This window comes from Ailuropoda melanoleuca, chromosome 1 (assembly GCF_002007445.2).
Source record: "Ailuropoda melanoleuca isolate Jingjing chromosome 1, ASM200744v2, whole genome shotgun sequence".
In the NCBI taxonomy this organism is placed as follows: domain Eukaryota; kingdom Metazoa; phylum Chordata; class Mammalia; order Carnivora; family Ursidae; genus Ailuropoda; species Ailuropoda melanoleuca.
The window spans coordinates 79,691,403-79,719,018 of record NC_048218.1 but is presented as its reverse complement, the minus strand read 5'-3'; the positions used below and the strand labels follow the sequence as shown (position 1 = coordinate 79,719,018).

The 27,616-nt window shown below is 49.7% G+C and overlaps 2 protein-coding genes across 11 annotated transcripts in view; both read left to right on the top strand.

Annotated features, from left to right (window-relative positions):
* LOC100471173 (endothelin-converting enzyme 2) overlaps positions 1 to 12,437 on the top strand; it is a 31,656-nt gene extending 19,219 nt beyond the window's left edge. For 3 of the 10 annotated variants that reach the window (XM_019795783.2, XM_002915685.4, XM_002915683.4), the window contains 16 exons: positions 148 to 363; positions 825 to 949; positions 1,053 to 1,199; positions 1,364 to 1,429; positions 4,943 to 5,131; positions 5,874 to 6,016; positions 6,400 to 6,514; positions 7,853 to 7,963; positions 8,818 to 8,916; positions 9,025 to 9,102; positions 9,636 to 9,739; positions 9,931 to 10,041; positions 10,164 to 10,231; positions 10,392 to 10,582; positions 10,718 to 10,813; positions 11,496 to 12,437. In XM_019795783.2, the coding sequence (XP_019651342.1) occupies positions 148 to 363; positions 825 to 949; positions 1,053 to 1,199; positions 1,364 to 1,429; positions 4,943 to 5,131; positions 5,874 to 6,016; positions 6,400 to 6,514; positions 7,853 to 7,963; positions 8,818 to 8,916; positions 9,025 to 9,102; positions 9,636 to 9,739; positions 9,931 to 10,041; positions 10,164 to 10,231; positions 10,392 to 10,582; positions 10,718 to 10,813; positions 11,496 to 11,672 (2,036 nt within the window). In that variant the 3' untranslated portion in view covers positions 11,673 to 12,437. Of the gene's footprint in view, positions 1 to 147; positions 364 to 824; positions 950 to 1,052; positions 1,200 to 1,363; positions 1,430 to 4,942; positions 5,132 to 5,873; positions 6,017 to 6,399; positions 6,515 to 7,756; positions 7,964 to 8,817; positions 8,917 to 9,024; positions 9,103 to 9,635; positions 9,740 to 9,930; positions 10,042 to 10,163; positions 10,232 to 10,391; positions 10,583 to 10,717; positions 10,814 to 11,495 lie in introns of all 10 variants that reach the window. The other 7 variants (XM_034661766.1, XM_034661764.1, XM_034661765.1 and 4 more) reach the window with 6 other exon arrangements.
* Positions 12,438 to 18,226: 5,789 nt separating this feature from the next.
* On the top strand, positions 18,227 to 27,291 carry PSMD2 (proteasome 26S subunit, non-ATPase 2). Its single transcript, XM_002915680.4, has 21 exons — positions 18,227 to 18,412; positions 18,820 to 18,876; positions 19,228 to 19,392; positions 20,271 to 20,392; positions 20,548 to 20,772; positions 21,052 to 21,210; positions 21,361 to 21,505; positions 21,689 to 21,749; positions 22,008 to 22,154; positions 22,319 to 22,425; positions 22,622 to 22,749; positions 22,976 to 23,063; positions 24,269 to 24,431; positions 24,551 to 24,652; positions 24,834 to 24,979; positions 25,231 to 25,314; positions 25,529 to 25,697; positions 25,783 to 25,877; positions 26,123 to 26,249; positions 26,689 to 26,807; positions 26,945 to 27,291. The coding sequence occupies exons 1-21, from the start codon at positions 18,278 to 18,280 to the stop codon at positions 27,125 to 27,127; spliced, it is 2,727 nt and encodes a 908-aa protein (XP_002915726.1). The 5' UTR covers positions 18,227 to 18,277; the 3' UTR covers positions 27,128 to 27,291.
* The last annotated feature ends 325 nt before the right edge of the window (positions 27,292 to 27,616 follow it).

Sequence of the window (27,616 nt, the reverse complement as noted above, 5' to 3'; positions counted from 1 at the left end):
GTCACTCAGGTTTTCTCTGGTCAGGCCAGTCTTCCCCCAGCTTTTCTCTCTCCTCCCAACCTTCTTGTTGTCATGGCCCTTCCCAAAGCATTTGTTTTTCCCAGACCCACTGACAGTCCCCTACCTCCCCCATGTCCCCTGCCACAGACCCATCCCACAGCACCTGCCTCACAGAGGCCTGCATTCGAGTGGCTGGAAAAATCCTGGAGTCCCTGGACCGTGGGGTAAGTCCCTGTGAAGACTTTTACCAGTTTTCCTGTGGAGGCTGGATTCAGAGAAATCCTCTGCCTGACGGGCGTTCTCGCTGGAACACCTTCAACAGCCTCTGGGACCAGAACCAGGCCATACTGAAGCACCTGCTTGGTGAGTGGGGCTTTCAGGGAGGCATCGTGCCAAGTAAAACTCACACCTGGAACAGGGCTTTGCATTTAGGTACTTAATAAATGTCCGTGACGGAATGAATAAGTAGATGACTGCAAACACTCCTGTGGTGGGCGATGCACAGAGCAGGGGGATCCTGAGAGGTGGAGATGGGTTTGAGGGGACAGACCTCTGAGTGTACAATGAAGGGACTGTGCTCTGCACTCTGCTTGGATCACTGCTGAGGTGTGGTAGGCACCAGGGAGTCTGTGGTGCTTAGAGATCTTGGAGGGTTTCTGTGGACAGGGGAGAGGAAGCCACACTTTGTTGTTTCCGATAGTCTTCCTGGGTCTACTTTAGGAGGCCTGCCCCTTCACAAGGCAAGGAGAGGGACCAAGCAAGGGCCCAGGACCCCTGTGAGCAGTTAGCATAGTTGCCAACTGGACCTGTGTTCTACCCCACAGAAAACACCACCTTCAACTCCAGCAGCGAAGCTGAGCGGAAGACACAGCGTTTCTACCTATCCTGCCTGCAGGTGGAGCACATCGAGGAACTGGGAGCCCAGCCGCTGCGAGACCTCATTGACAAGGTAGGACCCCTGGGGGAGGTCAGGATAGGTCTTGGGAGAGGATATGGCCCCAGAAAGCTTTGGGGGCCCCTGTGCCACAGTTTCCACAATGGTCTCTACTCAGATTGGTGGCTGGAACATTACGGGGCCCTGGGACCAGGACAACTTCATGGAAGTGCTGAAGGCAGTAGCAGGGACCTACAGGGCCACCCCCTTCTTCACTGTCTACGTCAGTGCCGACTCCAAGAGCTCCAACAGCAATGTTATCCAGGTACCAGTCTGGAGAAGGGTTGGGAGGGACTTAATGGACCATTTGCTGAGCCCAGACTCTCCTCCCCTATGACAGGCAGGCTGGGGTGGCTCCATCCCCCACCCCTGTACAAGATGCTTGGTGTGCGTTGGGGGAAGGCTCACTCCCTTGACTTGCTATTGCAGGTGGACCAATCTGGGCTCTTTCTCCCCTCTCGAGATTACTACCTAAACCGGACCGCCAATGAGAAAGTAAGAAGCATCCTCAGAACACCCAACCCCACCCCACTGTTGAGCTGGTCTGATGCTTGTTTACTTTTCCCTTTGCCCAGGGTCATAGTGGGAAAGGTGAACCTGTCCTGTCACCTAGTCAGCCAACTACCCTTCCGTCCTTCTTTCTCCCTTCACTCTTCCCTCCTTTCCTTCCTCCCTCCCTTCCTTCTCATCCTCCTCTCTTTCCCTCCCTCCTTTCCTTCTGTTCCCTCTCCCCTTCTTTACTTCTTTCCCCTTATTCTTCTAGGACAACATTTTATAGGCATCTACTGTGTGCCAGGTGCAATGGGGGAATTCTGAGATGTCCCTCCAGAGCCACTGCCACACAAAGCTTTCAGTGTAGACGGATTCATGGACCTACATAGCTGAGAATGGGCTCAAAAGGGGGTCTCTAGGCCTCAGGAGAAACTCAGATAGTCAGAGGTTTCTTAATGAGATTGCATCTGAGCCGGGCCATGTAGAATATCTAAGAGTGCATGAGGACACGCTGGGTAATGAGAAGAGTTTAAACAAAGTCTTGAAGAAGGATAAAGCTAAGGCATGTTTGGACCATGAGAAGGGGTCCAGTTTGGCAAAATGTGGAGCTCAAAGCAGATGAGAGGCTGGACAGGTGGATAGGAACTAGTTGTAGAGGGGACCTGGAATCCACCTGAGTTTTATTGTCTAGGCCTCCAAGGGCTATTGCACGCTCCAGGGCAGGAAGGGAGCAACCCAGTAAGCAATGCTTGGTGTGGCAAGTAGATGCAAGAGAGGGAGCCTAGAGATGAGTTAAGTCAGTAGTACTCTAGGCTCTGAGTCTGTAAGGGCTCAGATGTGGGAAGTGGCAGAAGGAATATTAGGAAGGGGAGGATCCAAGAGACATAGCCAAGTGCAAATCGTGAATTGTCGGTGACTGGGTGTTCAAAGAGAGGAGTAGGAGGAAGGGATAAAGACAGATGAGGCTGTAAGCCTGAGTGATGATGGAATGGAGGAGTCCTTGGAGAACCAGGGGTGTCTGGAGGAAGAACTGGCTCAGAGCACATTGGGGAAGAGGAAACAGGGTGATGTCACAGGAAAAGGGCAGACTCTGGGGTCACGCCTTGTTTTTGATCCCAGCGCTGTGGCTTGGTGCAAGATGAAGCTGTTTCTTCATCTATAAAATGGGGATCATAGCATTGACCTTCTATGGTGCCTGTTTGGGGAAGGGCAGATACAAACTTATGCAGACACTCAGGGAGTGGGGACCACTTGTTTTAGATGTTTGATTGTGAGCAACCTGGGTACCGTCTATCTGGGGAGGTCAGCAGGCAGCTGTGGAAGCTGGGTGAAGTCCCAGAGAGGGGACGAGGTTGGAGGGAGCCAAGGGCTTGTGGGGCATCTCCTAAAAATGTAGACAAACGCTTGAGGGAAGTGAGAGGCAGGAGAAGAATACAGAAGGGAAAGAGGCAGATGCTTGCATTAAGGGCAGTGGCAGAAAGAGAGCCAGTGAGGTCGGCCTCTGTGGAGTAACACTACTGGGAGAGTCATCTGTCCTTTCTTTGGTTCTCAAACACTGAGCATTCCTCAGCCAGAACTTCCTCCAGGCATGTGGTAAACAAGACAGTGCCTTTGCCCTCTTGGTGGGGGAGAAGCCACGAAGCGGCTTGGTGTACAGTCATCCTCTGTGCAGTTGCTGGGCCTGTCACAGAGGGGCGGCACGGCATTCCCAGACTGAGTGTCACAGGGAACGAGCCTTGTCCTAGGATAAGGGCAGACTGCCGTGAAGGGAGAAGTTTCAGGCAAAGGGAAGAGCGTATGCAAAGGCTCTGAGGTGGGAGGGCATATAACCCATTGATGAACCAGTGTGGGGAGTGGGGAGGGGAGGGGGGCCAAGTCCTGGACAGGCATGCAGATTCATATTATGCATGGACACCGTGGATCAGATTGGGCATTTATCCCAAAAGAAATGGAAAAGGAGGGGTGTGAACAGGTATGCAGTTTAGCGTCACCTGAGTCAGGAGAGGAGAGAGTTTTGAGCAGGCCGGAGAGAACAGCATGGTTCAACAATTGGGAATCGGCGGGAGAAAGCTCCAGTTCAGCTCTGTGTGTTGCTGGTTGTCTCAGGCAGGAAGTCTGTGCCAGCATCTAAGGGAAGCTCCAGCATAAAACGTTCACCTAGGATAAAAACTTAGGAGTAAAACAGGGTTCAGGAAAGTCTCAGGGTAAGTCTTTAGCTAAAGGCAGGGAGAGAAAGGGATAAGTGAGATGGGTGGCAACAGGGCATGGTCAGGATGACTGGTTGAACCAACCGAGCCCATGGGCACTGGGATGACTGGGACTGGTCCTCAAACCTCTTTCTCTGACACCAGCAGCAAGGAAGAAGAGAAGCGGGAGAAAGAAAATTTGAAGTATAGGGAATGGATATTAAGGGATCTGGAAGTTTTCAATCCAGTAGAGGAGGAAACGGCCTTTGGTGATTGAGGGAACCCCAGGGGCGGGGCTTCAGGGGCAGAGTGAGTAGGGGCGCCTGGGAGGAGGGCCACAGGGAGCTGGTGCTGAGCAGTGCTGAGGGTCTGTTTGCAGGTTCTCTTCCCTTCAGTCAACAAATATTTATGGAGCACCTACTAGGTGCCAGATGCTGTGCTAGAGGCTACCGTGGAGAACAGAGAAAACAGTCCCTACCTCGCTGGAGCTCAGGTGCCAGCAGGGTCTGAAGCAGCATGAGGTTGCACTGGGCCCACATAGTGCTGGGGCCGTGGCTGGAACTGCCAGGCCTGCGCCGCATTTGGACTCTGCCATCTGCTAGTTTGTGATAGGAGTCAAGTCATGTAACCTTAAGCTCGTTTCCTCGTTGTAAAATGGAACTAATACCCACTTTATGGAGTTGCTGTGAGAGGGAAGAAAGATACATTACCTGTGAGGCCCCAGCAGAGTCTGATACATGTACATACATGTGGTTATCATGTATTTCTTTTCTGTACTTTTCTCCCCCTTGGAGACTAGAGCGGAGCTGAGAAAGCAGCAAGGTTGAGGCCTGCCTGGATGGGAGATGGAAGGTCATGAAAGCTGCTATGGACCACATTCCCCATGGGGTCCACTCAGCTGTTAGGGGACGGCATGTGGTCACTGATGTGCTGAAAGAATAGAAGGGCTTTAGGAAATGAGAAGGCAGAGCAGTGTGGGAAGCAGGTCCATCCACTGGACAAATATTTACAGGGCACCTGTTCTGTGCCAGGTCCCATTCTAGGCCCTAACGGAGGAGGGGTGGATAAGCAGCTGTAACTTGCAACAGTGCTCTCCTGACCTTACCTTCTCTTTGGGGAAATAGATGATAAGTAAGTATACAAATAAATAAACAAGATCCTAGCAGATGGTGGTGAACAGTATGACAAAAACAAAACAGGGTTGTCCAAGAAAGCTTCTGTGAGGAGGGTCAGCAGCAGAGATGGTTAGTGGGAGGGGGGTAGAACAGACCCTCTCAGCCTTGGGCAGGACCTGTTGCTGGGCTCCAAGGATGACTCAGGGCTTTGACAGGTCCTTACTGCCTACCTGGACTACATGGAGGAGCTGGGGATATTGCTGGGCGGACGGCCCACGTCCACACGGGAGCAGATGCGGCAGGTGCTGGAGCTGGAGATACAACTGGCCAACATCACAGTGCCCCAGGACCAGAGGCGGGACGAGGAGAAGATCTATCATAAGATGAGCATCGCAGAGCTGCAGGTGGGGTGGGCGAGGCACAGAGGCAGCCGGGAGGGGCCAGTCCCTGGAGCAGACCTCCCAGCTCTCCTTCCCGCAGGCTTTCTGAGGCAGCCAGTCCTTTCCGCATTCGCTTGCTTTTCTGAGCTTCCCAGCTGCACTGTTCCTATCCATTTTAGGTCACCTCTCACTAGGCCATCCCTTGGTCCCCTTTCATGTTGCCTGGGGTTGCATAGAGGGATTATGTTAAAAATCTATAACAATTTGTACAAGATGTCCACAAAACAATCAAAAAGAAATTTGGAAGCATCTCCTGGAGGGCCCTTACTGTGCCAGGAACCAACCCTTTAGTTGGATGATGGAGAGGCTGGGTAAGGAGGGGTTCTGAAGGAGAAACCAGTTATGTAGAGACCCTGGATGGTGTCAAGGGAGTTGGATTCCATCAACTGTTGTGAAAATATTTGAGTATCTATGCCCCAGCTGAATATTATATAGGGTGGTTTTTCTTGGTATAATAAGTGATTGGGCTCCCAAATTGAGGAGCACTCAGGCCTGGAAAAGGAATTTTTGCAGGAAGGGGCTACCAAGCAGCTACTAGATGTTGCCATGGCAATGGGAAGGGTTCCCAGGCTCCAACATATCAATGGGGGAGGGGTCTGATGGAAGCCAGGCGGACAGGCAAGGAGGCTTGAATTTTGTTTTTGTTTTTGTTTTGTGTTTTGTGTTGTTTGTTTGTTTGTTTGTTTGGAGTTTTTTTTGGTTATAGGCCCTGGCGCCCTCCATGGACTGGCTGGAGTTTCTGTCTTTCTTGCTGTCACCGCTGGAGCTGGGTGACTCTGAGCCGGTGGTGGTGTATGGGACGGATTATTTGCAGCAGGTGTCAGAGCTCATCAACCACACAGAGCCAAGGTTGGGAAGAGTCCAAAGTGTGGGAGGTGGGGCTCAGAGCTCCACGCAGGTCCGGGCAGGGACTGGGCATGGGGACTGGCACAGCCAGACACAGAGCAGCATTTGACAAGGCCCTGGACCTTCCAGACATCAAAAGAGAATGTCTGCAGGCTGTTCCCCTAGGCTGGGGCTTCAGGGGTCCCATTTACGCTCTTTATTCCCACACCTTGCTCCAAACTGACTTCTGCAGGCAGGTGTGTGGTCCCAGGGTGAGACAGAGGGATTCTGGGACAGCTCCTACATATGCCTCTCAGACCTTCTGTTGCCTGCACGTTCGTGGAGCAGATTTGGGGTGGAAATGGTACCGCACCTGCCCTTTCCTTACGTTCTGGTCTGGATGCCAGCGTCCTGAACAATTACCTGATTTGGAACCTGGTGCAGAAGACAACCTCGAGCCTGGACCACCGCTTTGAGTCTGCACAGGAGAAACTGCTGGAGACCCTCTATGGCACCAAGAAGGTGGGATTTCTGACTCTGTCCCCACCTTCCAGTCCAGTCTAGTGCACCTGTGTGTCAGGCACCATTGTTTCCTGGTAGAGTGTGGAGCACAGGCATAGGAATCCAGATGACTTGGGTTGCCATCCCAACTCCTCCATGTTTTGGCCTATGGGACCTTGGTGGGGCATGTCGCCCAGTCTGTCTCTCCATTCCCTGGTGTGTGACACAGGAAGAGCTTGCAGTGTTGTCTTGAGGAAACAGCAGGGCATCCCATGCAGAGGCACTCAGCTTTGATGATGGTGGTTAAGAAGATGAAGAAATGTAGTTCCTAGTTTCAAGATGCCCCATGAAGTGGGGGACATGGACATGTAAACAAACGTTGTATTTTAGGGTGATAAGAGCTCACAGTGTGTGAAAGACCTTTGTGCTACAGAACAGAGGAAGGGATAGCACATCCTACCTGGGGGAGAGGGAGGCCTCAGGATGGTCCTATATGAAGAGGGGTGACATTGGAAGAATTAGTTCACCAAGGGAGCAAGGGAGAAGGGCAAAAGAACAGGATGTGCAAATTCCCAGAGGCCAGGAACATCACGGGCTTGCATGCGCTCTGTTATGAGTTTGGGAGCAGGCTCACTGAGAGGCTGAGGGTGCTGAGGTGGGTCTGGGGCAATCTATAAAGGGACCCCAATGCTCTGTTAAGAAGTCAGGCCTTGATTCTTTCAGCGATGGGGAGCCATAGGCTGATTTTAAGCAGAATAACCCAGTTAGATATATGTATTGGATGATCTCTCCGGCAGCTAAGTGGAAGATGGAGGGGAGAGACAGAGGAGGGGGATGGGAATGGAGCCAGAGTGTCTGGTTCGGAGGTGACTACAATCTTTGGCCAGAGATGATAGTGTTGTAGGACAGGGAAGTGGCAAAGGGGTGGACAGGGGAGAGGACCAAGAAGTCAGGGTAGTGAACACTGGTGATAGATTGAACGTGGGGGTAGGGAGATGGAGGAAGCTGGTGACTTGCGGGTTCCTGGCCTGGGGGACTGACTGGATATAAGACTGGGATATGGAGCTGAGCAAAGAAACTTTTGGCCCCCAGTGGGCCCCTTAGAAACTTAATAGGAGAGTTCTAAGAACAGAGCGGGCAGCACACCTGTTCCTCCTGAGGTTTTGTTGCTGGAATTGGCCCACTTTTCAGTTCTGCCCTTTATTTTCCCTGGAGTCTGAGGGAGAGATGGCAGCACCCCAAGCCCATGTTGCCATTGCTCAGAGCCCAGAGGGCCGGCCCCGGAGACAGAGAAGAGAAGGGTCTGCAGACTGGAGAGCAGAGCCATCTCTGGGATGCCTGGCTCTTTGTCCCTTACAGTCCTGCATGCCAAGGTGGCAGACCTGCATCTCCAACACAGACGATGCACTTGGCTTCGCTTTGGGCTCCCTCTTCGTGAAGGCCACGTTCGACCGGCAAAGCAAGGAAATTGTGAGTCTTCAAGGTTCTTCCAACACCACTCCTTGTTTTAGTTCAAATCCACTGTTCATTCATGTGTGTAAATGAAGAGGGGGGAACTGAATGGAAATTCATCAATAAATGAACAGTAATTACTTTGGGTGATAGGATTAGGAGGGGTGCTTTTTGTCCTTTAAAGTTCTCTATATTTTCCAAATTTTCTACAATGAGTTTATGTTGCCCATAAAGTTAGGAAAATAATATTTATTTATTAGGAGATGATAATGAGTGTGCTTAAAGTGTTATCTGCAAGGATGTTTCTTGCAGTGTGGTTTATAATAGGCGGAAATGAAAACAGCTGAAACATCTAATCATAGGGACTGGAAGAAAGATTGTGGTTAGGGTGAATTATGAGGCAGCCTAAAACTCATGATGTATTGTTAAGTGAAAAAAAGTAGTTTATAAGATATATGTATGTTGCACAACATACTTCCATGTTATATTTGTATATCCAGGCAGGGAAAGACTCTTAAAGTAGATAATCAAAATGTTAAAAAAGGAGTTCTCTCTGAGTGATGGGATTATAAGTGGTCTGTTTCCCTCTTCGCCTTTTCTCAATTTCCCAAATTTTATGCTATAAATGCCTTCCTTCCATAATCGGATAAAAATCAACACACTATATTAAATTATATTAATCCGATTAACTTATTGTCAGTTAAGTTTTTTTATTAATTAGAAAAAAAGCCACCCACGATCTCAGGACCTTCACAAATGATGTTTCCTCCTCATCTTCCCAAGATGCTCAGCCTTACTTTAAGTCCAGGGCCGGGTGTGAGGGAGTCCATCAGTGCATTGAGAGGCCAGCTTACCCCCCCCCCTCCTCCCAGGCTGAGGGGATGATCAGTGAGATCCGGACCGCCTTTGAGGAGGCCCTGGGGCAGCTGGTTTGGATGGATGAGAAGACCCGCCAGGCAGCCAAGGAGAAAGTGAGCCGTGGCTAGGGTTGGGGCGCCATCTTCAGGTGGAGATGGAGGATACAGTTTTTTTTGGTGGGGGGAGCCCGGGGAGGGAAACCCTTAACCTGGTCTCTTCAGGCAGACGCCATCTATGATATGATTGGTTTCCCGGACTTCATCCTGGAGCCCAAAGAACTGGATGATGTTTATGATGGGGTGAGTAGCTGGGCTCACCGGTGCTGAACTTCATCCCTGAGGTGGTTGTGGGGAGGGGCTCTGTTCTCAGCTCAGTAATTGCGGCTCAAGCACTGGGAGGGAAGGAGGTGCCTGTTGGTTCGTTTCAGAAGCAAGTGCGGGCAATGGGACACCATTCCGTGCTGGCTGTGTGCCAGGCTGCAGGCTAGGGAGCAGGAGAATGCAGCGCTCACCAATCCTCTTTCTACTCCTCCCTACCTGTGTAACCTCGGACAAGTTACATAATCTCTCTGGGCCTGAGTGTCTTCATTTGTAAAATGGGGACCCTATTGGTACCAACCTCATAGGGTTGTTGTGAGAATAGAAACAATAAAGCACCAGCAACATAAATACTCTTTAAGTATTGGCGCTTCTTATTTCCTAAATATTTTACTCCTATTTTGCCTTTGAGGAAAACTGAGGCTCAGAGAGGTGCTAATTAGTAGCCAAACTGGGACTGTTCTTTTCCCCAACACGTTGTCTTGCTTGCTTTCTGCCTTGCACCACTCCCACAGTATGAAGTCTCTGAAGATTCCTTCTTCCAGAACATGTTGAATTTGTACAATTTCTCTGCTAAGGTGATGGCTGACCAGCTCCGCAAGCCTCCCAGCCGGGACCAGTGAGAATGGGGGACTGTAGACACTTGGGGCAGCAGGAGAGGTAGGGGACATTTCCAGGGCTGGGGAAGGGGGTGGCAAGACATCTCAAACCAGAAGCACAAGGGCTTTGCAGGAGGTAGGTCAGGGCTGCTGGGCTGGGACGGGCATCAGGAGCCTCAGGAGCCTTAGCCTCTCCCTCTCGCTCTCCCAGGTGGAGCATGACGCCCCAGACAGTGAATGCCTACTACCTTCCAACCAAGAATGAAATCGTCTTCCCTGCTGGCATTCTGCAGGCCCCCTTCTACACCCGTAACCACCCCAAGTGGGTCTGGGGCAGGAGGGGCTGGGTGCTGGGGACTGGGCCTGTGGATAAGCCAGGCACGGGGCTGGAGGTGGGATCCGGAAGTTCCCTGACCGTGTCCTCATGCATTCCTCACCTACCAGGGCCCTGAACTTTGGTGGCATCGGCGTGGTGATGGGCCATGAGTTGACACATGCCTTTGATGACCAAGGTAGAGGCCCGTAGAGTTGCCCCCTCCAGCCTAGAATTCCCAGTGTCTTGCAAGGCCTTGGAATATTGGGAGCAGGCCACAGGGGGCCTGCAATCTGTGGACGAGGGCTGGTGGAAAGCTGCTGTAGTCTCGGCGAGGTGCAAAGGTTAGTTCTCCTCAGGGCGTGAATATGACAAGGAAGGGAACCTGCGGCCCTGGTGGCAGAACGAATCCCTGGCCGCCTTCCGGAACCACGCGGCCTGCATGGAGGAGCAGTACAGCCAGTACCAGGTCAACGGGGAGAGGCTCAATGGCCGCCAGACGCTGGGGGAGAACATCGCTGACAACGGGGGGCTTAAGGCTGCCTATAATGTGAGTCGCCTAGCTGCCTCCAGTGGCTGAGGCCCACCTGCCCCCAGTGGGGGGCCGGGAGGGGTTGGGCAGTGGGAGTGGGTGGAGGTGGTGGGCAAGCCCTGATGGACGTGCTGCCCCTGTGCCTGACCCCAGGCTTACAAAGCGTGGCTGAGAAAGCACGGGGAGGAGCAGCAGTTGCCAGCTGTGGGGCTCACCAATCACCAGCTCTTCTTTGTGGGATTTGCCCAGGTATTTTCCTCCCAGGAAATCTGGGGCCTGCCCCTCTCCCGCTCCCTCCTGGGCATGTCATTAGAAGTCTGGGGCATGCAGGAAAGGGACTGGGAAATGGGCTGAAGATGGGGTGTGGGGGGTGGTGCTCAGGAAAGCATGCCAGGAGGCCTGAGGAAGGAGAACTCCTCAGGAGGCTTTTGCAGATCCCAGAGGGCAGGGCTGCCCTGCTTCAGGGGCAGCAGGTAGGGTGCAGGATTGACCTCCACCATGTTCCTGTGAGGTGGCTTTGGAGGAGGCAACTAAAGCTTAGGGACAATGTGGTTCATCCGGGGCTACCCAGGAATAAAGTAAGTGGCAGAGCAAGAACTCAGGTAGGGTCTCTTCAAGGCACTTTGCACTACCGCAGGCAGTCTCTGGGGGGGCATGCTTCCTCCCCTCAGACGTATTTGTTCTTGGCAACCCAGTGTCCAGGGCAGCTTTGAAAGGCCTTCAAGGAATTTGGGAGAGAAGGCACGTTACCCTCCCTCAGTGCTGATAGCAAGGGGTTGTAGCTGAGATGATGGCTATGTCCTGGAGGCCTCTTGAGCAGAGGGGCTGGGGTAGTGGTGGTTTGCGTCCCCAGGATGGCTCTGCTGCAGCCCAGTCTGTCGCCCTGTCTGCACTAGACACCATATGTCCCCATGTCTGTCCTGGCCTGCAGGTGTGGTGCTCAGTCCGCACACCCGAAAGCTCTCACGAGGGGCTGGTGACCGACCCCCACAGCCCTGCCCGCTTCCGCGTGCTGGGCACTCTCTCCAACTCCCGTGACTTCCTGCGGCACTTCGGCTGCCCTGTCGGCTCCCCCATGAACCCAGGGCAGCTGTGTGAGGTGTGGTAGACCTGGGGCTGGGGAGAACTAGGTCGCTGTTGCCAGAACCTGGGGCAGCACGCCCAGCAAAGCTGTTTGCTCCAGGTTTACAGAAGGCAAATGCCAGCTGGGCTGGGTCCAGCCCCTCCATGCCCCAGGTGACATGAATCCCAGTCCTCCCTCAAACACCACATTGTGCCTCTGCTTTGGGGGTACCCCTGCCTCCAGCAGAGCCCCCACCATTCACTGTGACATCCTTCCATGTCACCCTGCCTGGAAGAGGCCTGGGAGGCGGAGGGGGGCATCAGCTCTCACAGAAAGGAGTCTGCCTCTTCTAGTGCTGAGATCACTTGACTTGGTGGCCTTGGGGCCTGCTGTGCCTGCCACACTCGGACCACACAGGGCCTGGGTGGCGTGCCTCCCATACTTCTCCCCGAGGTCCACTCGGGAGTGGACCCAGCTCCTTTCAGCTCCATTCTCAGGGGCTACCCCCAAACCCATGTTTCTTATGCTGCTTCTCCCAATACTGCTGCCAACCCTCACTGACAGACCCGCTGTGCTCAGCTCTCAGTGGAAGCCTGAGGGCCTTTACAAGCCCACCTGCTGCCTCCCAGTTTCCCCGGGGCTCAGAGGGGAAGTATGTATGGTGTGTATGTAAAGGGGATGCTGGTTCCTGTGTCTTGGGGCACAAGTCATAGGGGCTGCACTGGTCCTCCCTGGCCCAAGCAGAAAAGCCAATAGAGCAGGGAGAGAGGACAGAGTTTATTTTTACAGGGTAGAGGGTGGGGAGGGAGGGGGTTTTGGCCCTGTAGGACCCTGTGCCAATAAATAGACACACATCAGTCAGCCTGTCTCTTCCTTCAGTCCTGTTTTCGTTTATTCATTCACTCATTCCACCAATATTTATTGAGCACCTACTGTATGCCAGGCACTCTTCTAGATACACATTTACCCAGTCACCAGCCACAGGGGACTGATTAATGAAGCCCCAAGAAGACAGAGAAGGAGAGGCAGGATGGAAGAATGGAATGAAGTTGAGTTGGGCTGGGCGGAGTACCTCCTTGGATGGTCATGTCCCCATCACTGGCTGATCTGCAGCTGGAAGGATTTGCCTCTGCCCTCCACTGGTGCATGCAGCCAGGGCTACCACTGAGTCTGGCTAACTACTGGGCCAAGCTCAGCTTGGAAGATGGGCGGCCCTTACCCTGCAGCGGAGGGAAGCCCTGGCCAAGAGGGCATGCCATAACCTGCAGCTCGGAGCACGTGCCACTACTTCTGGCTGAGAAGACATGCATTTCCCCACGGCCTTGAAGGCCCAGTACTCCTGAGAGTCACCTATCCCATCACACACACTCATCAAGGCCTACCAAGTGCCAGGCACAGAGACTGAGTGTCTGGCTGCCACCCTCCAGAGCAACGAAGGGACAGGAGCATTTATTCAAGACTTCTTGTGTTCCAGGCCCCTCTGCTAGGTGGCTTATTTTTTTTATTCATTCATTCATTTATTAATTTATGCACTCATGGATCTTTTAAAAAGTATATTGATTACCAACAGTGTGCCAGGCACTGGTGGTGCAAAGGTGAATAAGATGGTTCCTTCCCTTAGGTGGTTCTTCCATTGGCAGGTTCACCTTCACGAGCTCATCTGATCCTCATAGCAACCATATTTTGTAAGTGCTCTAGTTTCCATTTTACAGATCTAACCCTAAGCACTTCACTGCAGTCAGAGAGACCTGGCTTGAACTCGAAGATTGGATAGCTGTATGAGCTTAAGCTTGTTCCCTCACCTCCATGAGCCTCGGTTTCTGTAAAATGAGAACCAGAGCCAGACAGTGACAGTGGAAAGAGTCATCTCGATTGTCTTTAAAATTCAGTGTTCTCCCAAGTCTAAGTAGGGGTGGGGGCCTGTGAGGGTTAAGTGAAGCTCTGGCAGTGATTACTGCTGGGGCCCTGGGTGATGGTACATGTGTCCCACAGTCTGTTTTTTGCCTGCTGTCTTAGCCCCATCAAGAGCTGTACGTGGGCCCCTGTCGTACTTGGAGATGCTGGCTGCTCATAAAGGAAGACCATGGCCTTAGGAACCCTAAGACTGAGGGAAAATATGGCCTCTGAGACCATGACTCTGCGAGGGACAGCAAAGTGTATTGGAAAGAGGAGGGCCATCACATTCTGGAAACCGGGTTCTGGCTCCAGCTCTGTGACTTCTTAGCTGTGTGATACTAGGCATGGTTCATCCCCTCTTCAGTATCCTTAGCATTCTGTAAGACAAGTAGGTTGGATGAGATGATCTCTGAGGACCAGTTCAGCGTTAGTGTTTTAAGCAGTGAATTCATGGGCTTAGCAAATATTGAGAAATATTAAAAAATGCCATGTGAAGTTTGGGTGTTGCACAGAGAATGAGATTTGTAATGTCAGAGATCTTAATGAGTAAGGACAGAGGCTTGGCAGCCCTTCCCTTTACATCCGATTTTAGAGGCCAGTTTAGGATGCTGACCAGTGGACCACTGTGGCACTGAAACTCCATATTTCCAAAAAGGTGAAAGGTCAGCTTTCATTTACTGAGTCCCTATTTTGTTAAGCCTGTGCTAAGCACTTTAAAATCATCTTATTAAATTCCCACAACAACTTATAAGAAGGTTTTATAATTGTGCCTATTTTACAAATGGAGAAACTAAAAGAAAAAAATTACGTAACTTCCAATGTCAGATAAGACAGATTGCATTAAATTCAGACATAGAGTTCAGATGTTCTTATCTCCACCATTTAGTCTTCTAGGTCATGACTGAGTTTAGACTCATGCGTAGAAATCTGTCCTCTGGTCAGTGTAATTGCATTTCTAAGTCAGACCATCACCGGAAGGTACATTTCCGTGCCACCCAGCTCCCCTGGGCCAGGCATATGTGACAACCAGGAAGCTGTAGGAAACCTAAACATATGTTGAGCTGAAATTAAGCCAGGTAGCACCTGTTTGTTGAACACTCTGCAGGTGCTTGGTTCCAGAGACAAAGCAAGGTGAACATGAGCTGACAGATGTAACCTTCACCCTTAGTGGCCCTGCCAAACTGATCAATATGCATCTGTGATATGCTCTGGTGTGTTAAGGCAGAAGGGGCAGTAAAGTGTGGTGCTCCTCGGTGGACACATGAAAGCAGTTGTTGGTAAGGTGCTGGGCCATACCCTACACTGTCCCATTGAGAAGTCTGACCAATTCCCATGCACAATAAGGCAACATACATCAAACAATATGATTTCACACTTGGAAGCACTCTGGAAATTTTAGGTTGGAAGACAGTCTCTCAAAAAACAAGCACAGTTTCAGTGGGCCTATCATGACTCACAAATAGAGAATCCCAACAGTTTCTCGATGCCCAGCTCTGAGCTCTAAAGAGCCCCCAGTGGGCCATTATTATACGTAAAGATGACCTGAAGATGAATGCAAAATGATTGAATTCATTCAAAATATTTATCAAGGCTTACCACAAGCCAGGCATTTGGTTGGTGCTAGAGACAAAAGATGAATAAGAAACAGTTTCTCCTCTAATAGCTCAGAGTCTAGGGGGAAAGGGAGGGAGAGAGAGAGAGAGACAGATGTATTACGCATGGTGGGAGCACAGGGAAGAAATGAATAACTTGAAGAGTAAAACAGGAAAACGTCTAGACAGGAGACACTGAGCTGTGGCAGAGGATGGGAGAATTCGCTAGCTAGAAAACAGTGACGGGCATTCTATACAGAAGGAATAGCAATGTGAAAAGGCCAATCATCTTGAAGGGGCAAGGCATGTTCAGAAATGGTGGCAGGATGATCAGGCGAAAGGGGCATGATGAAAGGTGAGAGCCTGAAGAAGGGAAGTTGTAACAGTACTTATCAAAAGAGGAGATTGTAACATCCGCTCTCGGTGCTGGGGATTAAAAGTCAAAAGGGTCACAGTGCAATCTATTTGAGAAATACCTCAAAAAGAAAGTAGGAACCCAGTGAAACACTGCAATGCTGTGTCCTGTCAGGAGCACTTCTGGTGTTATGTAAATGATGCTTTGGGTTGAAAGGTTCTCAAATGAGTGGAACCATCCATAAGAGTGTAGCTTTACAGCTCAAGGCATGAGTTCGGGGACAGCATGGATGGCTTATGGATGCAATTTGAAGGAAGCTGTTAGGAAAGGGACAGGTGATGGGATGCCCCAGATTAGAAAGCAATTTGGCCACAAGGCTGGGAGTTTGGCCAAATGGTAGGAAGGAAGGAGTTCTTCTGGAAGGGCAATTTGACTGAAACGAAGCTTGAGGCAGGACATCAGTGTTATCACGTGGCCTTGGAAATAACTACCAGACATGTGCATTTGGCCAGAGAGGATTGGGGGCTTGAGTACTTGGAAATGGGGAGCAGGGGACAAGAATATCTCGGCCCTGCAGATTTGAGGTGGTTGGAAAATGACAACTGGAAAAGCCAGTTAGGCACTTTATATATGTCTTATTTCATTATCAATACACAACTTACAACGGAGATACTTTATTACTCACATTTCAAAAAGGCAGAAACCAGGCTGGGAGAGGTTAGGAAGCTTGCCCGAGTATTACAGCTAGTGAGAGGCTTCACGTGGTTTTAAATACCAGGTCTGTTGCTCTCTAAAGCTTATATTCTCCCCGCCCTTTTTATTCTGAAACATTTTTTAAAAAGATTTTATTTATTTATTTATTTGAGAGAGATAAGAGAGTATGAGCAGGGGGAAGGGGAGAGGTAGAGGGACAAGCAGAGTTCCCACTGAGTGGGGAGCCCAATGTGAGGCTTGTTCCCAGGACTCTGAGATCATGACCTGAGTGGAAGGCAGAAGCTTAACCTACTGAGCCACCCAGGCGCCCCTATTCTGAAACATTTCAAACCTACAAAAAAGTTGAAACATAGTACAACAAACATATTCTTTTCATCTGGAGGCATCCGCTATTAACAGCCTGTGATTTGTGCCACATCACCCCATCTCCTCTAAGGTACTGGTTGGGATACAAGTGGTATAAAAGACAAAATCTGAGATCTGATAGAAGAAAGTCATGGAAAAAGGAGAGATTTAGGACAAATACCTCTACAGATGACAGAAGAAAGCAGACAAGGTATGGACATCTTGAAGCCAGAGACAGAATAGGCAGAACAGCCGTGGACTGCCCAAATTTCTGTCAGCCGACCAGGGCTAGAGAAGTCATTGGTGATGGAAATGGAAGGTCGTCCCCAGAATCCAAGCACTGAATGAAAAAGGCAACAGGTTTTGTTTTGTTTTTTTTAAAGGGGCATTGATTTTTTTTTTTTAAGATTTTATTTATTTATTCGACAGAGATAGAGACAGCCAGCGAGAGAGGGAACACATGCAGGAGGAATGGGAGAGGAAGAAGCAGGCTCATAGCGGAGGAGCCTGATGTGGGGCTCGCTCGATCCCATAACGCCGGGATCACGCCCTGAGCGGAAGGCAGACGCTTAACCGCTGTGCCACCCAGGCGCCCCAAAAGGCAACAGGTTTTAAAATGGGCTATACATTTACATGTATACATATATTTAGCCAACATTCATTCAGTGCTAAGCATGCTGTTTTTTTTTTTTTAATGTAAACAAACACTTTCTGCATTCTTTAATGCCTCAGAACCTACAATAAAGATCCCAGGCCAAATGGTGAGTGTTCACACCAGATGAGGGGGAGGAGTTACTTCCTCTTTTCTCAACTTCTGGATGCATACACACAGCCCAAACTGAAGAAAAAACATGGAGGTTTGCTTGAAACAATCAGGAGCTTGGAAGACTGAATGATCAAGTTCAAATCCTGATTCTACGATTTACTACACGATTTCCTCTGTGAAATGGACACAGCCTTACCAAATTCAAAAGGCTGTGAGAACATTATGTATCATTCAAAACTAGTCCTGTCATAAACAGAGTCCGTCACACCCCTTCTAAGTCAAAACGGGGAGAGGAAGAAAGAGACTGAAGGCAAAGCCTTTGTCTTGATCTGTTTTTAGTTCCAGAATTTAGCACTGGAGCATAAGACTATATTTTATTTATTGATTTCGACCAGGCTCCGCAGGTGGATTTAAGATGGTAGCCATATCCTCCAGGTAGTATCAGAGCACTCTCCTTCAACCGCATCTGTGGGGGACGTTATGAAATTAATATCCCGCCGTGCTGTGTGGGGGCAGTAGATACAGTTTACAGATTTCACACAGACGGCCATCAAGCATGCCAGATTTGACGAATCTCCTTCGTCTGTCCCACCACGCAGCCAACTGGGGTGTCACGGTGGGTACTAGTCACACCGCTGTGAGGAGACCCTATGGGCGGTCTCTCCGCTCGCAGCTTGTTCATCTCCTACCGCAGCGCGTCTGGAGGTTTCGGATCGCAGACTGCAGGGTCGCGCGGCGTTCAGAAAACTCCCCATCCAAGCCCGGGCGGCGCCTCGCAGTCGCTGGCGGTTAGAATTTGTAGTTTTGGGGCGAGTTCCGTGGGCGGGGTCGCCCAGTACGCAGGAGTGGGTGGGTCCCAGCGGCGTTTCCGGTCGCAGGCGTGCTCAGGAGGCGGGGTGCCTTGGGCCTCGCGCGCAAAGCCATATGGGAAACGGGGCGGTGCGAGCGGTGCGCGCGCAACTGGCCGGTAGTGGCGGCGGAGATGGAGGAGGGTGGCCGGGATAAGGCTCCACTGCAGCCTCAGCAACCTCCGGCTACGGCACCGGGCGCCGCGGACGAGAAGCCAAGCGGCAAGGAGCGGCGGGATGCTGGCGACAAGGACAAAGAACAGGAGCTGGTGAGGCGCGGCCCCGGGACCTGGCGGAGGAGGCCGCGGGGCTGAGTCACCGCGGCTCCGCCGGCCTTGGGCCCGACTCTCAAAGGCCCCGCAGCGTCCAGGAGAGGGCGGATGGGGCGATCCTTGGGGCTCCTAGCACTCTCTCTCCTCATCCTCTGTTCCGCGCTGTCTCCTCCGCCGACTCCACCAGACCTCACCACCGACTCGTGAAGTGGGCCCGGGCTGGTTACTGTCACCCCTCATTTTTAGTACGGCATTCAGGCAGCCAGGGTGCCATTCCTGCTCTTTCCGTGTCCACCTGGTCCCTCCTAAGAAGGCAGGCTCACTCTCTACCTGCCCCAGGGTGAATGGGAGGAGGATGTGTTTGGGATTCCTTCTTTTGATGAACTTCTTCCCCCAACCCTCAGTCTGAGGAGGACAAACAACTTCAGGATGAACTGGAGATGCTCGTGGAACGACTGGGGGTGAGTCATGGTGTTGACACGAGTGGGTACATACTTGGATCTTTCCTGCCTGTTTGTTTCATTCCATTCAGGGGCAACAATTCCTATATGAGCTATAAGGAAAGACGGACTGTTTAGGGTTAGAGTTGTGATGATGTTATGAGAGAAAAAAATTACTAAGGGTATTTGAAAGATTCTGTAGCTTTCTTCTTCAACTCTTAACCGGGATTATTTGTTTTTGTACCAGGCAGTGAGCAGGGAGTTGGGGAATCACAGATGAATAAGACACAATTACCTTCCTAGGGGAGTTGTTAAACACTTCTTGTGTTATGACTTGAGAGATATGACTGAGTTCTAACATCTCCTGATCAGGAGAAGGACACATCCCTGTACCGACCAGCCCTGGAGGAACTGCGGAGGCAAATTCGATCTTCTACAACTTCCATGACTTCAGTGCCCAAGCCTCTCAAATTTCTGCGTCCACACTATGGCAAACTGAAGGAAATCTATGAGAACATGGCCCCTGGAGAGAATAAGGTAAGCTGTTTCAGAAGCTTGTGGAGGCCTAGCTTAGGACTTCCTTTTCATCTAGACTGTGGAGCTCATGAGGAGTCAGAGGAAGCCTAGCAGACCTGACATCCAAGCTGGTTGAACTGAGTTGATCATAGTCAAAATACTGGCATAAGAGCTGACAGGAGGATTGCCTTCTCAGAATATACTGTTTCTGTCATTTATGGTGGATCTTGGGGTTTCTTTTTTCTTTTTTTAAATAGTCTGTGCTCAGTGCAGGGCTTGAACTCACAACCCCAAGATCAAGAGTTGCATGCTCTACTGACTGAACCAGCCAGGCACCCTCATGATCTATTTTAAACTTATGTTTAACTTTAATTTTCCTGTTTCCTTCATATCCCGTGTACATTCACTTGTTTTATTACTAAAATAAACCCCTGGTTCAGTCATTTCTCTATTAGTACAATGGTAATCCAGGAAATCTTCAGTCAACTTCAGACAACTGCAACAGTCTCCTAATTGGCTGCCTTCTTTTTGTTCTTGACTTACACAGGTTGTTTTTCATATAGCAGTCACAGTGATCTTTTTACATTGTGAAAATGTTCTCTGCTTAAAACCTTTAATAGTTTAATAGTTTATTATTGCAGCTAGAATAAAATTCAGAGTCTCTATCTCCATTCTCCTCTTGATATCACTCTTCAGCCATATTGGTTTAAAAGGGAGATAGCAACACCAGTCTTAGGGTTAACTTGAGGCTTAGCTTGGATGACGTATGTACATTTCTAATACAAAGGTTGGCGGATAGTTACAACTTAATTTGGGGGATAGTGACAGTAGTTCTTAACTCCATAATGTTCCACCCCCCTTACCCTGGATTTGACTTTAAAGCACTGGTTTCTTTACAGCGTTTTGCTGCTGACATCATCTCTGTTTTGGCCATGACTATGAGTGGGGAACGTGAGTGCCTCAAGTATCGGCTAGTGGGTTCCCAGGAAGAATTGGCATCATGGGGTCACGAATATGTCAGGTAAGATCTTTCCTTCTTGGGGGTTCTGAGACATAATTCTGAGTTCTGTCTTGGAGTACCAGAGTATTGCATTTCCCAAACATTGAATTCCTTGGGCCACGGAAGTGCTTCTTGTGAAGCTGTACCCCCCCTAATGGTCTTGGGCCTATTCATAGGCATCTCGCAGGGGAAGTGGCTAAAGAGTGGCAGGAGCTGGATGATGCAGAAAAGACACAACGGGAACCACTGCTGACCCTGGTGAAGGAGATCGTCCCCTACAACATGGCCCACAATGCAGAGCACGAGGCCTGTGACCTGCTCATGGAAATTGAGCAGGTGGATATGCTGGAGAAGGACATCGATGAGAATGCATATGCAAAGGTCTGCCTCTATCTTACCAGGTGAGTGAGCATGGTGGGGATGGGTGGAAGGCCTAGCCTCCCCAGCATTTCTCTCTCAGCTGTGCCTCCTCTGTTTTCTCAGCATCAGTAGCATCAGGCTGCAGTTGATTTGTTGAGGTCTGTGAGCTTGTTGAGGAAGGACACTTCATGTCTCCTTAATAGTCAAGCATCTAGCTTTAATGCCTGGTATATAGTAGGCATTTTTTTGGATAAGTGAATTAAATGGGGTAAATCAATGTCTGGAACTTCCTGACTGCTTTGTTGTATCTGTCTCTGTAGTTGTGTGAATTACGTGCCCGAACCTGAGAATTCTGCCCTACTGCGCTGTGCATTGGGTGTGTTCCGAAAGTTCAGTCGCTTTCCTGAAGCTCTGAGATTGGCGTTGATGCTCAATGACATGGAGTTGGTAGAAGACATCTTCACCTCCTGCAAGGATGTGTATGTAGGGAAGAATCTGGCAAAGGAAGAGATGAGCTCATGGATGGGGCATTTGCATGAAGAGCTGGGACCTGTAGTTTCTGGTTAAGGCTTGAGGGGCTTTTCTTGATGGATGGGGGGCTGAGCAGATGTGATGGCTCTCTCCCACAGGGTAGTACAGAAGCAGATGGCATTCATGCTTGGCCGGCATGGGGTGTTTCTGGAGCTTAGTGAAGATGTGGAGGAGTATGAGGACCTGACAGAGATCATGTCCAATGTACAGCTCAATAGCAACTTCTTGGCATTAGCTCGGGAGGTGAGACTCTTTGCCCTTTTCCATCAAGGTTTTTTTTGGTTTGTGGTTCTACCTGGCATTTCACCTCCCTGACTCTAACTTTGACTAGACTCTCCTTGGTTTAGAATGGCCATTCAGGGTATAGAAGGGACAGCAGTCGGGGAGTAGTGGGGGAGCAGTTGTGACTCTCTGACTTCTCTTCAGCTGGACATCATGGAGCCCAAGGTGCCTGATGACATCTATAAAACCCACCTAGAGAACAACAGTGAGTAGCCATCTCCATGTGTGTAAGGACTGGAGGATTCTTAATTATGCCCCTTGTATTTGGAGTGATGGCTTGGCCCAACATTTTTGTCTATCCCGTAGAGCTAAGAATTCACACATACCCTTTCTCCAAGTCACTGTTGGGGGCGTAGATAGGGGATCCCAAGTGGCCAGTTCAGAGCCAGAGACCAGCCACCATGCTGTGTTCCTTTCTTGCCCTACTCTAAACCTTTTTTCCTTTCCTCTCCCTCCTGTGCAGGGTTTGGGGGCAGTGGCTCTCAAGTGGATTCTGCCCGCATGAACCTGGCCTCTTCTTTTGTGAATGGCTTTGTGAACGCCGCTTTTGGCCAGGACAAGCTGCTGACTGATGATGGCAACAAGTGGCTTTACAAGAACAAAGACCATGGTATAACTTTATGCCTACTTTATCTTTGTGTTGCTTTGCTCATTTCTGTTATCCTTCTGTATGATGTGACAGGGATCCCCAGGGCTGTTTTTTACAGAGCTCTTTGTAACAATTTTTTAGGGTGGGATCATTTTAAGACTGATAGGTTTTTTTCCTTGGTACAGGAATGTTGAGTGCAGCTGCATCCCTTGGCATGATTCTTTTGTGGGATGTGGATGGTGGCCTCACCCAGATTGACAAGTACTTGTACTCCTCTGAGGACTACATCAAGGTTGGTCTGGGCATAGCCTACTAATGGGGACATTGTCCTACCAAGTTCTGTGGCCCTCAGGGTCTCCCTTTCATTGGTGAGGTCTACCTGGTTTTTAACTCCAGTTAAGGTGGAAATTACAATGAAGTCCGTGTTGTATCCATCGTGGTGGGGAAGGTAGAGTAGCCTGAGTGAAGAATCTGTTTGCATCTTGCAGTCAGGAGCCCTTCTGGCCTGTGGCATCGTGAACTCTGGGGTCCGGAATGAGTGTGACCCCGCTCTGGCGCTGCTCTCAGACTATGTTCTTCACAACAGCAATACTATGAGACTTGGGTCCATCTTTGGGTAAGGCTTCTTACTGCTGTGGTGGTAGTACTCAACCTGTAAGCTTTGTGAAAACAGCACTGGGTCCTTTTCACCTTCGTATTGCCAAGGACTGCTACCCTGTCTGTTGAGTATTTGGCTCTTGGTGACTATTGAAATGATGGATAAATGACCAGTCCTCTTTTTGTTCCTTCCTTGTCCTGTCCTTGGTTGTGTGTCTGGGACTGCCTGTCCCTGGCTTTTGCAGGCTAGGCTTGGCTTATGCTGGCTCCAATCGTGAAGATGTTCTAACACTGCTGCTCCCTGTGATGGCAGATTCCAAGTCTAGTATGGAGGTGAGGAGAGACTGTTGGATATTTTGGGGAAGTAGGGAAGGTGCTCCGAGTCTTACCACTCTCTGTGTTAAGTAGTGAAAAAATGTGTGTGTGTGTGTTTATGGAGGGGGTGTGTGTATCACTTCAGTGAAATTGGAACTGGAATTTTAAACCTCAGGTGGTATTGAGGCTAAAGAGTTAACATTTTGGTATTGAGTTCCAGCCCTTGGGGTGCGTGAGGAAGTACTCGGACTAGAGTGGGAGTAACTTAATCCAGCTTGGGGTGGCTGATTCTCTTTCACTCATTGATTCAGTCATTGGCTAACCTTAAATGTTCTCTTTTTCCTCCTTTCTTTCCTTTTCCTTCCTTCCTTCTGCCTGCCTCTTTCTTTCTTTTTCTTTCTTCCTGTCTGTCTTTCTTCCTTTCTTTCTTTCTTCCTTCCTTCCTTCCTTCCTTTCTTTTCTCTTTCTTTCTTTTTCTTTCTTTCTTTCTTTCTTTCTCTCTCTCTTTCTCTCTTTCTTTCTCTTTTCTTTTCTTTTCTTTCTTTCTTTCTTTTCTTTCTTTTTTTTTCTTTTCTTTTCTTCTCTTTTCTTTCTTTTCTTTCTTTATATATTTATTTTAGAGAGAGCTCGCATGCTTGTGCGAGTGGGCGAGGGGCTTCAAATTCAAGCAGACTCCCCACTAAGCGTGGAGCCCATCGCAGGGCTTGATCTCATGACTCATGAGATTGTGACCTGAGCCCAGACCAAGAGTCGGACGCTTAACCAACTGAGCCACCCAGGCACCCCAACCTTAAATTTTCTTTATTATGCAGAGTCATTCTAGTGATAGATAAATATAGCGTGGTGGCTAGAAGCATAGCTTTAGTCAGAAAGACCTCAGTTCAAATTGTGCCACCTCTGCTTGTAAGCAGTGTGATCTTGGACATGTAATTCAATCCCTTTAGATTTTATTTTCCTCATCAATAAAAGAATAAAACAGTACCTGTTTTGTGGGGTGGTCGTGAGGGTTAAATGTTAATAGTACACCAAACAGTTGGCATAGTGGCTGATATATAGTAAATATTCAGTGAATAGTTGTTCTTGTTACTTTGACGTACCATCAGAAAGGGATTATTACCTAGTGTGGTTACAGTGGTCTGTAGGAATTGGTTGTCTTGAATCAAGTTAGGTAAACAGCTATTTTAATAACTTACCACGCGTAATACTGATTTTCCTGTTTCTAGGTGGCAGGTGTGACAGCTCTAGCCTGTGGAATGATAGCAGTGGGATCCTGCAATGGAGATGTCACTTCCACTATCCTTCAGACCATCATGGAGAAGTCAGAGACTGAACTCAAGGACACCTATGCTCGTTGGCTTCCTCTTGGACTGGGCCTCAACCACCTGGGTGAGGGATGTCTCTCTGGGCAAAGGCTGACAGTAACTGGGTACAGCGGGGGAGCTTATGTGTCAGAAACTGCTGGATGGAAGCAGGTGTCCTCTTGATGCATCAAATTTGTTGTGTAGGCAAGGGCGAGGCCATCGAGGCAATCCTGGCAGCGCTGGAGGTTGTGTCCGAGCCGTTCCGCAGTTTTGCCAACACACTAGTGGATGTGTGTGCCTATGCAGGTCTGTGTCTTTGTGCTTCCCCAGTGACTCCTCACTTCTCTCTTGGACCTTTCTTCAGCTTGATTCTCCTTTTTCAGTTGTTCTGATCTGCTGTAGATTCTTTAGCTTCTTCTATTCCTGGAATAAGCTTTTTTTTGGTGTCCTCTTTCTATCGTTTCTCATCCTTACCACCATGCTGCAGGCTCTGGGAATGTACTGAAGGTACAGCAGCTGCTCCATATTTGTAGTGAACACTTTGACTCCAAGGAAAAAGAGGAAGACAAGGACAAGAAGGAAAAGAAGGATAAGGACAAGAAGGAAGCCCCTGCCGACATGGGAGCGCATCAGGTTCTGTGGGCAGCTGGGCAGTCTTTTGAGTCAGGCTCTGAGAAAAGATAAGTGTACAGGGGAGCTGGGTTTGGGTGAGAGCCCCTCTGGGTGGTGCTGGGTGTTGAGATGACATGAGGCTGGGTTCTGTACGTGAGGGGTAAGGGTGAGCCCCCACGGAACAGCTTTTTCTTCTTAACACGGGGCTTGAGTCAAAGGTGAATTTTTTGTTCACTGGAGCTTATTGGGTTCTGCTGCCTCTTCAATCGCAGGGAGTGGCTGTGTTGGGGATTGCCCTTATTGCTATGGGGGAGGAGATTGGTGCAGAGATGGCACTACGAACCTTTGGCCACTTGGTGAGTACTGCATGGAGAAAATTGGAATATACTGGTTTTGGTGCCTGGAATTCCCCAGAGGAGATTCCTGATGGGTTTTCTCGATGGAGGAATAGTTTTTTTGCTATGCCTGTTCTCCAAAATTTGATTAAGTCCCCTTTTACCCGTCAGTCTGTTCCTGTAACTGAGTTTGTTGTACTGCTTTCTGTGATGCCTCTTGTTATTTTATCACCAGCTGAGATATGGGGAGCCTACACTCCGACGGGCTGTGCCTTTAGCACTGGCCCTAATCTCTGTTTCAAATCCACGACTCAACATCCTGGATACCCTAAGTAAATTCTCTCATGATGCTGACCCAGAAGTTTCCTACAACTCCATCTTTGCCATGGGCATGGTGGGTAGTGGTGAGTATCGGTCAGAAAAAATCAGAAGTAGCTTGAAGGAATGTTTGAGGTCTTTTTTCCAGCTCTGTAATGGTTAACATTTCAGGTACCAATAATGCCCGTCTGGCTGCGATGCTGCGCCAGTTAGCCCAGTATCATGCCAAGGACCCCAACAACCTCTTCATGGTGCGCTTGGCACAGGTAAAGACTAGAACTCTTTTCCTTCAAGTGTGCCAAGGGAAGTATCTGTGGTAATGAGGGGGGACACGTAGTGACATGAGGGGGACCTTGAGTTTGGCTGGGAGGGAGGATTTGAATGAGTTATGGGATTTCTGTATGGCCAGGTTAGGTGGCATCTCCTCAGAGGTGACCTTTACTTCTCTCTCTCTCTCTCTCTCTCTCTCTCTCCCCCTCCCTCCCTCTCCCCCCCCCTCTTTTTTTCCCAGGGCTTGACACATTTAGGGAAGGGCACACTCACCCTCTGCCCCTACCACAGTGACCGGCAGCTTATGAGTCAAGTGGCCGTGGCTGGGCTGCTCACTGTGCTCGTCTCTTTCCTGGATGTCCGCAACAGTGAGTTCCTCCTGAGACTCCTATGATGGCATGTGGCCCCATCGCCACCCTTACTTACCAGGGCTACCTTGTAATTTAGGAGCAGACTCTAAGTTAGTTCTGTACCACTCTGGGTTCCTGATGTTCTTTGGGCCTGTGAAGGGCCTTATGAAACTCATCTCCCACGTTTTTGATCTGGCCCACAGAGATTTTTTTTCTGAGGATGAACAGCTGAGCCCAGTGTCTGTTCCTAAGTGACTGAGGAAAATTAATTATTAAGTGTGAAGTCTGTGGGCAGAATAAGATGAGAGTATCTCTGGGTTATGGTATGGTGTATGAGGGGAGGGGTGTGAATCCATCTGAACCACTGAGGGGTTAAAGAGTCAGAGCTGGAGTGGGGTCCCAAGGTTCATATCCGGCCTGTCTTGATGCATCTAACTGTTCTCTGTTCTTCCCTCAGTAATCCTGGGCAAATCGCACTATGTATTGTATGGGCTGGTGGCTGCCATGCAGCCCCGGATGCTGGTTACATTCGATGAGGAGTTGCGGCCATTGCCAGTGTCTGTCCGTGTGGGCCAGGTGAGGGGTTGAACAGATGGGAGGGCTCTAGAACTTGGAGAATGCATACATACCTGCTTCTCTGACACTGGTATGGGCACTGGGTATTGCTTCACTACCATCTGCTACACCCCCATTTCAATTTTCTTACCCAACAGGCAGTGGATGTAGTGGGCCAGGCCGGCAAGCCTAAGACTATCACAGGGTTCCAGACACACACAACCCCAGTATTGTTGGCCCACGGGGAGCGGGCAGAATTGGCCACTGAGGAGTTTCTTCCTGTCACCCCCATTCTGGAAGGTTTTGTTATCCTTCGAAAGAACCCCAACTATGACCTCTAAGTTGCTACGAGGGCCTCTGAGCTGCCAGTGATATGTCATTGGACCATGTTTTCTGCTGCCAGCTGTGGACACTGCTCCAGACCTTTGGGGGAAGTGTTAACCTCCTGTTAGTTTGCTACTGAGTGAGAGAACTTTGTTGAATAAAGACCTTTATCCCCAAGGTCCCTCTGTGTGTGTTTTCTGGGGTATTGTGGCTGGAGGCCAGATCGGGGTGGAGAGTTGATGTGAAAAGCCATTGTTTATAGCAACTCTGAGCCTAGGCTAGCAGGGAGGCTGCCCTGAATGGAACAAATTAAACTCCTTGCCCTTTTCCCCTCCTTTTTAATCATCTTAAAATAGCGGTTCATCTTTAGGGGCATGGACCATTGAGAAGCTGATCAGTGTAATGGATCTTCCTTCTAGGAGATGCATATACACAAATTTTAATACAAACTGTTACAAATAACTTTCTAAGGGGCTGTGGATACTATTCCCACCCCCACCCCACTC

Bases quoted from the DNA above. Each gene is read 5' to 3' on its own strand.
- PSMD2 (XM_002915680.4), top strand. From the start codon at position 18,278: ATGGAGGAGGGTGGCCGGGATAAGGCTCCACTGCAGCCTCAGCAACCT. The intron at 22,155-22,318 runs GTATAACTTTAT...TCCTTGGTACAG, and splicing joins TTACAAGAACAAAGACCATG to GAATGTTGAGTGCAGCTGCA. The intron at 24,432-24,550 runs GTGAGGGATGTC...TTTGTTGTGTAG, and splicing joins ACTGGGCCTCAACCACCTGG to GCAAGGGCGAGGCCATCGAG.